Below are 12,220 nucleotides of genomic sequence, written 5' to 3'. Positions count from 1 at the left end.
CCAGCAGGAATCTCTGTGCATGTGGTAGTAAATCTTACTACCCAACAGCTAATGGACTCTCTGGCGACAACAGCCACAGCCTGAGTTTAGCCTTCTGGTCAGAGCATCCGCCTCCCGTGTCGAAGATCACAAGTTTGCATCCCGAGTGGAGGGACAGCAAAGTGAGAGTACATACACAACGCAGAGGTTAAAGTGGCATGGTGGCACACTGATGTAAGTGTGCGAGCACATGGTGTGTGTGAATGGGTGAATGTGAGGCATCATTGGGCAGTACAGTGGATTAGTGGTTAGCACTGTTGCCTCACAGCAAAAAGGTCATGGGATCGATTCCCACCTGTGGCCTTTCTGTGTGGAGTTTGCATGTTCTCCCTGTGTTTGTGCAGCTTCCTCCTACATCTAAAGACATACAGGTTAGGTGAATTGGAATTTTTATAATTGCCCAGCTCTCCCATATATAAGAGATCTCAATCGCAATGGAACTAGCCTGGTTAAATAAAGGTTAAATAAAATTGTAAAGTACACTGAGTGTCTGTTTCAGATGGAAAAGCGCTATGGAAATGCAGCCCACTGAAAACAAGCCAGTCTTCTTAACAATGGAAACTTTGCCACAGTACTGTACACTGAACTGGCACTGCCTGATTCTATGATTAACTGTGAGTTTAGTTCATGCTGCAGTCAGACAGCAGCAGTTACCTGTTCCATGTTTCTTTTCAATATGGTTGAGCTCTGCAGCTGGTTCCCCAAATCCACATTCTTCATTCTCTCCTCTTTCAGCTGATTCCACAGCTCATCCACTTTCGCCATGGCAGCATTGCGACTTGCAATCAGCTTCTTCTGACTCTAAAATGACAAATATTTTGGGACTAAATTTTATGTTTTTCATCCAAAAATATAATTAAGTGTAAATATAACTTAAATAAGTAACAAGCCCATGACACTGAAAATGAATGTTAATATTTTGAAGGGACCAGTTTTCTTGGTCTGATGATACCTTGGTACTTTCATAGACCCTGATGCTACATTAGCGTTATTTTTAGACCTTTAGACCATTTTAAATCCTACAAGGTGGTGTTCTTTATAAAGTAAACTTGTGGGCTAGTTCTGGCAGACAACGCCAGTTGCATGCAACAGATACAATAATAGGCCTCATTCATATAATTACCACATACCTCCCACTAAAACACATTGTTTACATGATTCTCTAAAACACTCCTTCTGAATTGGGTGGGCTATTTAAGATGCAACAATTTCCCAGCTTCCCTTCTGCATGTCAAGGTTGCCAGCTGCCACGTCAGTGCTTTGGCTTCCCCCCACCTTCACCTCAGCATCCAACAGTGGGCTCTGATCGGAGGAGAAAATCTGCATGTCTATCACAGAGCTGTATATGAGTACTAGAGTCCGCAGTCACACTGAGACATGTCCCGGCAAGGAAGCGTAGTTGCAATTTTAAAGCCACTTAACTCAGTGGTCAGCGTGCACAGACACTCAGAGAATTTCATCAAGAAACGGCTGGAAAATGCCGGAAAACTACATGTTGGCAATGCCACAACTGGAGGAAGAAGGGAGACAACATTTCCTTCCATAAGTAAGTAGTTTTGGTTATTCTTGTTACTTTTTCTGTGACTTTTGTGCAATAAACTGGTGTATCTTGCAGTGTTATGCCTGTGCAATGCATGAATATGAAGTTGTATACTATGTATATATGATATTGCCTGGCAGTGCCTGGAATAAAATGTGACTCATGAATTATCATCTGCAAAAGAATTGATTATTGGATTTTTACTGTAACTTTTGATAGGCCTGTACCCAATCTGAGGATTTAGAAACCACCTGGAATGGAACATTACTCAAAGCTGAATTAATTCATTACGATACAAAAATGAATTCACCATGTGGAACTAATTCATGCATCCTGTGTGTCCTGCTTGGATTGTGTGTATCGCAATATTGTGCCTTGTTATGTCTACAGAATTTGGAAGCTGGAACATATCAGATCTGTGTAAACCTTCAACACTAAAGCCACCTTGACACTTGCACGAATTTGATCCCCGCACTACTGCACCATTTGTCAATGCAACCTGCTTTTGTCCCACTTGATGCCACATTACATGAAAATCAAATAAAATAACGCATTTGCTCTTAGAACGTAGCTGATGAATTCATTTCTGATTGCGCCCACAATCACAGAGAAATTATCTCCAATGACATGCAGGTTAGATGAAATGGAAACTTTATAATTGTACCAGGTCTCCCTTGTAAAAGAGATCTCGATCTCAATGGGACTAACTTGGTTAAATAAAGGTTAAATTAAATTTAAAATTACAGCTGCATTGTCTTGTGCGTGTCGTGCGGCAGAGAACACATTTGGAATTGTCTCAAAGGTATTGTTGTGTGGGCCGCTGAAGAGGAGGTACTGCTGGCCCACCACCACAAGATGGCGCCCTGCTTGAAGTGCGGGCTTCAAGCACGAGAGGGCGTCGGAGCAACCAGGAGTGACAGCTGTCACTCATCATCCATACCAGCTGTCACTCATTCACTTCTCATCACCACCACCATAAAGGCCGGACTGCAACTCCACCTCCCCGCCGAGAAATCAACTACCATTCAGGTAATTTCTCTGCTGACTGACACTGTGTGTGTTTAACCTGAACTTCTATTGCAGCCGTTTTCCTGGAGTGTTTCCTTATCTGGAGGATTGGCGTTTGGTGTGACAGTGACGGCTTCGCCTCACACCCCAACTCAGATAAGTGGTTGACCAGGAGCTGCACGAGTGTGTGTGATTGGAGGTGGAGGTTCTCCCTCCTTTACTTAAGACAGACTGTGGGATTACTGAGTGTGCAAACTCACACTCATCTGGACTGTCTCTGTTTTCTGCCAGCAGTACCGGGTCTGACTGCTGAAGACAGCGGCCACCTGGGGCGCAGGGCTTGGCGGCTCCGGTGTTCTTCAGCTCCGTTGGTGGTGAAAGCTGTGTGGGGATCCAGCTCTTCTCTCTCCAGGCGTCTTCTATCGTCGAGCCTGCTCACACGTCACCTGGTGTATGATTGACAGTCCACCATATTGTTATTGTCTGTACGTTGTTGTGCGATTCACAACATTAAATTGTTACTTTTGGCTTATCCATTGTCCGTTCATTAACGCCCCCAGTTGTGGGTCCGTGTCACGTCACTTTCACAACAGGATTTCTCGGCCAGCGTCATGGATCCCGAGGGGCGTCAACCATGGCTTGAACAGCCAATGGAAGAGCGAGGTGCACAGGCGCCAGCAGGAGGCGTGTTGGGTGAGCTGCAGCACATCTTAACCGCCTTTGCCGCTCGGTTGGACTTAGTTACCGAGCAGAGCGGTGTTCTCGATCCCAGGATAGAGGCTCTCACCGCCCAGGTGGAAGCGCGTGCTCAGGGCGCTGCTGCAGCACCTCCTCCTGCTGACCGTGTGCCAGAAACAGACATTCCGCTGGTCGTTCAACGAACCCCCCCACCTTCCCCTGAAGCATACATAAGCCCTCCGGAGCCGTACGGAGGCTGTGTGGAGACGTGCGCGGACTTCTTGATGCAGTGCTCGCTCGTCTTTTCACAGCGTCCCGTCATGTACGCGTCAGACGCTAGCCGGGTGGCTTACGTTATAAATTTGCTTCGAGGAGAGGCACGCGCCTGGGCTACGGCGCTTTGGGAGCAGAATTCACGGCTCCTAACGGTTTATACTGAGTTTGTGAGGGAGTTCCGACAGGTGTTCGACCACCCTCATAGAGGCGAGGCCGCTTCAAGTGTGCTGCTGTCGATACGGCAGGGGCGTCGGAGCGCAGCGAAGTATGCAGTCGACTTCCGCATCGTGGCAGCGCGAGCCGGCTGGAATCCTGTTGTGCTCCGCGCCGCCTTTATAAACGGACTGTCTCTGGTTCTTAAGGAGCACCTGGTGGCGAAGGACGAGCCGCGGGATTTAGACGGGCTTATCGACCTGGTTATACAGTTAGACAACCGATTAACAGAACACCGACGGGAGCGAGACGAAGGGCGTGATCAGGCACAAGCCGTCCCTCTTCCTCCCGGGTATGAAAGGGAGCCGACGTCCCCACGCTCCACTGCCAGGGCTCTCCACGTGACAACAGCTCCCCCTGCTGACGTTGCTATGGAAACGAGCAGGGCCAAAAAATGATCAGATCAGAGACAAAGGAGGCTGATCCGTGGAGAGTGTTTTCTCTGCAGCTCTACCGAGCACACACAGAGAGAATGCCCCAAATGATCAAAACAGCAGCACTCGTCCTTAGAGACTGGGCTAAGGGTGGGTCACAATACCCACGCGGGGAAACCCCGTAAATCTGCACGAATCCCAGTCACGATCCTGAGTGGGGATCTAACCCTTCACGCCCCAGCACTGGTGGACACGGGGTCGGAGGGGAATCTGCTGGATAGCAGATGGGCAAAGGAGGTTGGGCTCCCTCTAGTGGCCTTACCGTCACCATTGTCGGTGCGGGCACTAGATGGCACCCTTCTTCCACTAATCACACACCAGACTCAGCCAGTGACATTGGTGGTGTCTGGGAATCACAGGGAGGAGATTGTGTTTTATGTAACACCTTCTACGTCCCGAGTGATTTTGGGTTTTCCATGGGTGTTAAAACACAATCCCCGGATTGATTGGCCGTCTGGGGTTGTGGTTCAGTGGAGCGAAACCTGCCACTGGGAGTGTTTAGGATCCTCAGTTCCACCCGGTGTGACAGCTAAGGAGGAGGTTTTAGTCCCCCCCAATCTGGCGGCGGTGCCGGCTGAGTACCACGACCCTGCTGACATCTTCAGCAAGGATCTGGCACTCACGCTGCCCCCGCACCGTCCGTACGATTGTGCCATTGATTTGATACCGGGCGCTGAGTACCCGTCCAGCAGGCTGTACAACCTCTCACGTCCGGAACGCGAATCAATGGAGACCTACATCCGGGACCCCGTTAGCTGCCAGGTTGATCCGGAACTCCACCTCCCCGAGGGGTGCTGGTTTCTTTTTTGTGGGCAAGAAGGACGGCGGACTCCGTCCATGCATTGATTACAGAGGGCTGAACGAGATCACGGTTCGCAACCGATACCCGTTACCTCTGTTGGATTCAGTGTTCACGCCCCTGCATGGAGCCCAAATTTTCAAGAAATTGGATCTTAGGAATGTTTATCACCTGGTTCAGATCCGGGAGGGAGACGAGTGGAAGACGGCATTTAACACCCCGTTAGGTCACTTTGAGTACCTGGTCATGCCGTTCGGCCTCACCAATGTGCCCGCGACGTTCCAAGCATTGGTTAATGACGTCTTGCGGGACTTCCTGCATCGGTTTATCTTCGTATATCTAGACGATATACTCATCTTTTCTCCGGATCCTGAGACCCATGTTAAGCATGTACGTCAGGTCCTACAGCGGTTGTTGGAGAACCGGCTGTTTGTGAAGGGCGAGAAGTGTGAGTTCCACCGCACTTCTTTGTCCTTCTTGGGGTTCATCATCTCCTCCAACTCCGTTGCCCCTGATCCGACCAAGGTTGCGGCGGTGAGAGATTGGCCCCAACCAACGAACCTTAGGAAACTACAACAGTTCCTCGGTTTTGCAAATTTCTACCGGAGGTTCATCAAGGGCTACAGTCAGGTAGTTAGCCCCCTGACAGCCCTGACCTCCACAAAAGTCCCCTTCACCTGGTCGGATCGGTGCGAAGCCGCGTTTAGGAAGTTGAAACGCCGGTTCTCGACTGCACCGGTTCTGGTGCAGCCCGATCCCAAGCGCCAGTTTGTTGTTGAAGTGGATGCCTCTGACTCAGGGATAGGAGCCGTGCTATCCCAGAGCGGGGAGTCCGACAAGGTTCTCCATCCATGTGCCTACTTTTCCCGCAGGTTGACCCCAGCTGAACGGAACTATGACGTCGGCAATCGGGAACTTCTTGCGGTGAAGGAGGCTCTTGCAGAGTGGAGACACCTGTTGGAGGGAGCATCGGTACCATTTACAGTTTTGACGGACCATCGGAACCTGGAGTACATCCGGACCGCGAAGCGTCTGAACCCCAGGCAAGCCCGCTGGTCGCTGTTCTTCGGGCGTTTTGACTTCCGGATCACCTACCGCCCCGGGACAAAGAACCAACGATCTGACGCCCTGTCCCGGGTGCACGAAGAGGAGGTCAAGACAGAGCTGTCAGACCCCCCTGAAACCATCATCCCCGAGTCCACTGTCGTGGCCGCCCTTACCTGGGACGTGGAGAAGACCGTCCGGGAGGCCCTGACATGGAGCCCAGACCAGGGGACTGGTCCGAAGAACAAACTGTACGTCCCACCAGAGGCCAGGGCTGCGGTCCTTGACTTCTGTCACGGTTCCAAGCTCTCCTGTCACCCAGGGGTGCGAAGAACCGTGGCAGTGGTCCGGCAGCGCTTCTGGTGGGCGTCTATGGAAGCCGACGTCCGGGAGTATGTCCAGGCCTGCACCACCTGCGCCAGGGGCAAAGCTGACCACCACAAGGCCCAAGGCCTCCTCCAGCCTCTGCCTGTGCCTCGTCGCCCCTGGTCTCATATCGGCCTGGACTTTGTCACGGGCCTCCCGCCGTCCCAGGGAAACACCACCATCCTAACGATAGTGGACCGGTTCTCCCAGGCGGCCCACTTCGTGGCCCTCCCGAAGCTCCCGACGGCCCAGGAGACTGCAGACCTCCTGGTCCACCATGTCGTGCGTCTGCATGGGATTCCATCAGACATTGTCTCGGATCGTGGTCCTCAGTTCTCCTCCCAGGTCTGGCGGAGTTTCTGTAGGGAACTGGGGGCCACCGTCAGTCTCTCGTCTGGGTACCACCCCCAGACGAACGGGCAGGCAGAGCGGACTAACCAGGAACTGGAGCAGGCCCTCCGTTGCGTGACCTCCGCGCACCCGACGGCCTGGAGTGACCATCTGGCCTGGATCGAGTACGCTCATAACAGCCAAGTCTCGTCTGCCACCGGCCTCTCCCCATTTGAAGTGTGTTTGGGGTACCAGCCCACATTGTTCCCGCTAGTGGAGGGAGAGGTCGGGGTGCCCTCGGTCCAGGCCCATCTGAGAAGGTGCCGTCGGGTGTGGCGTACAGCCCGCTCTGCCCTGCTCAAAGCCCGGACGAGGGCCAAAAATCATGCAGACCGCCGGCGTGCCCCGGCCCCTGCGTATCAGCCTGGGCATGAGGTTTGGCTTTCCACAAAGGACATTCCCCTGCAAGTGGAATCCCAAAAGTTGAAGGACAGATACATCGGACCTTTCCCCATCCTCAAAGTCCTCAGTCCAGCCGCAGTGAAGCTGAAGCTGCCAGCTTCACTGTGGATCCACCCGGTTTTCCATGTGTCCCACATCAAACCTCACCATGTTTCACCCCTCTGTACCCCCGGACCGGCGCCGCCTCCTGCCCGGATCATCGACAGGGAGCCGGCTTGGACCGTGCGCCAGCTCCTGGACGTCCGTCGGAAGGGCCGGGGGTTCCAGTATTTGGTGGACTAGGAAGGGGTATGGACCTGAAGAACGCTCCTGGGTGAAGAGGAGCTTCATCCTGGACCCGGCCCTCCTGGCCGACTTCTACCAGCGGCACCCGGACAAGCCTGGTCGGGCGCCAGGAGGCGCCCGTTGAGGGGGGGGTCCTATTGTGTGGGCCGCTGAACAGGAGGTACTGCTGGCCCACCACCACAAGATGGCGCCCTGCTTGAAGTGCGGGCTTCAAGCACGAGAGGGCGTCGGAGCAACCAGGAGTGACAGCTGTCACTCATCATCCATACCAGCTGTCACTCATTCACTTCTCATCACCACCACCATAAAGGCCGGACTGCAACTCCACCTCCCCGCTGAGAAATCAACTACCATTCAGGTAATTTCTCTGCTGACTGACACTGTGTGTGTTTAACCTGAACTTCTATTGCAGCCGTTTTCCTGGAGTGTGACAGTGACGGCTTTGCCTCACACCCCAACTCAGATAAGTGGTTGACCAGGAGCTGCACGAGTGTGTGTGATTGGAGGTGGGGGTTCTCCCTCCTTTACTTAAGACAGACTGTGGGATTACTGAGTGTGCGAACTCACACTCATCTGGACTGTCTCTGTTTTCTGCCAGCAGTACCAGGGTCTGACTGCTGAAGACAGCGGCCACCTGGGGCGCAGGGCTTGGCGGCTCCGGTGTTCTTCAGCTCCATTGGTGGTGGAAGCTGTGTGGGGATCCAGCTCTTCTCTCTCCAGGCGTCTTCTATCGTCGAGCCTGCCCACACGTCACCTGGTGTATGATTGACAGTCCACCATATTGTTATTGTCTGTACGTTGTTGTGCGATTCACATTAAATTGTTACTTTTGTCTTATCCATTGTCCGTTCATTAACGCCCCCTGTTGTGGGTCCGTGTCACGTCACTTTCACAACAGGTATATTGTAATGGATTGGTAAAACAGTTGCATTTTCATTCCTTCTTTTGAGTTAGATAATTTATTTGTAAAATTATCTTTATAATAGATGTAATATCTTGTCATAATTGCAGCGCATCTGAATGATTATGATGAGATGTTACACATGCGTGCACAAACACACACCAACTGCCTGTTAGGCACAGCCCAAACAGGCAATGTGGACGTTCCATGTCCACCCTGTGGGCTCATCACCTGCATAGGGAACCATTGGGATTGGGTGCGTTGTTCCATGGGTGGCAGTGAAAGTCGAAGGCCTCGATGGACCAAACCTGGGAAGTAGAGGCTATCTCTGGGGGCATGGAACATCATCTCGCTGTTTGCTGACACTATTTTTTGTAATTACAAGCTTTTGTGAGTATTTAGGGTATACCTGTGTGGTAGCATGTGCACTGTGTCAAATGGACAGCAGATATGTATAATACATTACAAATGATCGGTATGTCTAAAAACACTTTTATTTGCTTGTTCCCAGAAATGTATCATTAATGATGCAGCTGGTGGTGAATGCCTACACTGGATTTGCTTCTTGCCTTGGAAGAAAAGGCTGCAAAAAAGGTTCTCACCTCCTGTAGCTGCAGGTATTGCCCCTCGAGCTCTGTTATGGCATTGGCTCTGTCCTGCAGCTGCTTCTGTAGTTTAATCATCGCCACATTGTTGCTGACGTGTGAGCTGGGAAAGCAACAACAACACAACACTCTGTGAGGACCTTTAACACCACTGTTACAGACCAGACAGTGAACCCTACAAGTATTGGAATGACGAGTTCCTTTGTTTTTTGTTGTACACTGAAGACATTTAGGTTGAACATTAAACTAAGGAGGGACTCAGTAAGAAGACAGTTTAAAATGTTAGCTTTTGTTTCCTGGTATTTACATCTAGATGTGTTTGTCTGTCTCTATGTGGCCCTGAGATACAGACAGTAGTGTTCAGAATAATAGTAGTGCTATGTGACTAAAAAGATTAATCCAGGTTTTGAGTATATTTCTTATTGTTACATGGGAAACAAGGTACCAGTAGATTCAGTAGATGCTCACAAATCCAACAAGACAAAGCATTCATGATATGCACACTCTTAAGGCTATGAAATTGGGCTATTAGTAAAAAAAAAGTAGAAAAGGGGGTGTTCACAATAATAGTAGCATCTGCTGTTGACGCTACGAACTCAAAACTATTATGTTCAAACTGCTTTTTTAGCAATCCTGTGAATCACTAAACTAGTATTTTGTTGTATAACCACACTTTTTCATGATTTCTTCACATCTGCGAAGCATTCATTTTGTTGGTTTGGAACCAAGATTTTGCTGGTTTACAAGTGTGCTTGGGGTCATTGTCTTGTTGAAACACCCATTTCAAGGGCATGTCCTCTTCAGCATAAGGCAACATGACCTCTTCAAGTATTTTGACATATCCAAACTGATCCTTGATACCTGGTATGCGATATATAGGCCCATCACCATAGTAGGAGAAACATGCCCATATCATGATTAGAGCCCGACTGATATGGATTTTTTGCGGCCGATAACGATATATGGATGAAAAAAAATGCCGATAATCGATAAATTGGCTGATTTGCCGATAGCCGCTAAATCAGCCGATATTATTATTTTTTAAATGAATAATATGTTCTTTTTTGTACCCTTAACAAAAAAGGTACAAGCTAAAAGCTGAAACTTTGTCCTCATATTGATTAACTTTATAACAGAAGAATTTTTAAGTTCAAAAAATGCAAAAATGCAATTGGAGCAGTTAGGGGGCTATTGAAACGCACCAACTAGTAAGATATCACTCCTGAAAACGATCTTTGGCTTTTCACATGAGGTAAATCTGCCCTACGATTGGATTTTGGAATACCATGTGACGGAGAACCAATTCCGATTGGACACTCATATTGCGCACATCATCACATATCTTCTATGAGGAGTACCAAGATGGCCGACGGGGGATCGAAAGTCCGAAAGTAAGTTTCTATCTCATATCATTAAAAAGTTATTTACAATTTAGTAAAGCTTGGTCCCAGCCATGGCATACGACGGCGTCGGCCCCAGAGGGTTAATGGCGAATGGCAGTAATTCCCAGAACCCTTCCGGACGACCAGTGAATCTGAATGTTTCAACCTCTTAGCAGTAAACGAAAGTTTTTCATGCTAGAAATAAGGTCTACACAACGTGGGCTTAATAAAAAGCGTGACCGACGCAATGAAGCACATTTGACACATTACTACATAAACTGAGTTAATCAAACTGAGTTGAACTGAAATGGGAGAAATGTGGGGTGAATGTAATCGCAAAGTTATTACAAACAACATCCTTATAAACTTACTTGTATGCTTTTGTCAGCTGATCAGTGCAGTGTGACAGCGAACTACGGGGGCCAGTGATGAACACATTTAAGCAGGGGTGTAAGCAGCTCTCAACTGAATGGAGTCAGAGCTCCAACTACTGGACAAACAGTGCATGGACATTTTACATTGCCGACACAAACATTATTTCAGTAACTGTTCTGTTTATGAGAAATTATCGGCGTTCTATCGGCAAAAGTTCGGCCGATAGTGAGTACTTTGGAAAGGGCTTATGTCGGCCAATAATATCAGCCGGCGGATATATCGGTTGGGCTCTAATCATGATGCTTGCACCACCATGCTTCACTGTGAACTGTGGCTTGAATTCAGAGTTTGCGGGTCGTCTCACAAACTGTTTGCGGCCCTTGGACCCAAAAAGAACAATTTTACTCTCATCAGTCCACAAAATATTTCTCCATTTCTCTTTAGGCTGTTGTGGCTGGGGGGCCTGGCTGCCTTTTGTTTCTGTCTTCTGTGCTGTCTTTTGTTTTTCCTTCCAGGTGGTACGCGTTTAGGACTGAGTGGCTGTGTGGCTGAGTTTTCAGGACCTCACCCTGATCACCTGAGGCTGATCAAGTGCAGCTCGTCAGGACTCACAGCTGTGGTGCATCTACATGGATTGGAGCATGGTGGCATTTAAGTCTGGAGTACACAGTGTGTATTTGCCAGAGACTCGACCTTGTGACCAGACGGGTGAGATCGTCGTCTTGAGAGCCATCTCATCATCAGTGGATGCAGAGAACGTCCAGGTTTGATGCATGGTCTGTGAAAGAGGAGGGGGTGAGGTCTCACGCTCGTCAGCACACTTCCTGAGGTACGTTAGGTTTTGTGACTAACATTTGTACAGGCAGTAAATGTGGTGTCCCTCACACATTATTATTATTGAGCTGTTATGTTAGTCGTTTAATCAGCTTCCACTGCAGTTGAGTTATGTGAACTGGGTGTTCCATGCCTGCAGGGAGGGAAGCTGATTAGTGATTAAGCCAGGAAGTGTTTGCTGTTTATGTACACCTTTGAGTTGTCTCTCTGTGTGTGGAGTGTGGACTCACATGATGGTTTCTTCTTTCACAGACTCGGTTTGTCGCGGCCACCTGGAGGGTGTCAGCGGGGTCCTTGGGTCCGAACAGTTTCTGGCTCCGGACCGTTAGTGCTGCTGGGAGCACACCGCAATTCCACCACGCCAGACCGCGCACTCATTTGTTGTATTTTTCACATCACTGTTATGTCATTAAATTTTGTTATCCTTTGTACTGTGCTCTGCTTATTTTATACTGGGTCCTTCAAACGCTGGTCGGTTCTCCGTCCTGCGTCCGACACATAACAGTAGTCTCTGGCCAAACATCACGGACCCAGAGGTAGCAGAGGCGGTAACGCGCCGGGAAGGCGGCAGCAGACGTTCAGAAGTTATCCGGATCAGTTGCGGGTGCTCTCCGCCCGGATGGTGCGTGTTTGAAAACCCATTACTGAA

The 12,220-nt window shown here is 49.6% G+C and overlaps 1 protein-coding gene across 1 annotated transcript in view; it reads right to left on the bottom strand.

Annotated features, from left to right (window-relative positions):
• The window catches only part of LOC117515481 (protein fantom-like), a 123,284-nt gene that overhangs the window by 95,311 nt on the left and 15,753 nt on the right, over positions 1–12,220 (bottom strand). The window contains 2 exon segments of the mRNA XM_034176047.1: positions 694–840; positions 8,978–9,083. Coding sequence (XP_034031938.1) covers positions 694–840; positions 8,978–9,083 — 253 coding nt within the window.

This window comes from Thalassophryne amazonica, chromosome 8 (genome assembly GCF_902500255.1).
Source record: "Thalassophryne amazonica chromosome 8, fThaAma1.1, whole genome shotgun sequence".
NCBI lineage: Eukaryota > Metazoa > Chordata > Actinopteri > Batrachoidiformes > Batrachoididae > Thalassophryne > Thalassophryne amazonica.
The sequence above is the reverse complement of the archived record's forward strand: the minus strand, read 5'-3'. Positions and strand labels throughout refer to the sequence as shown.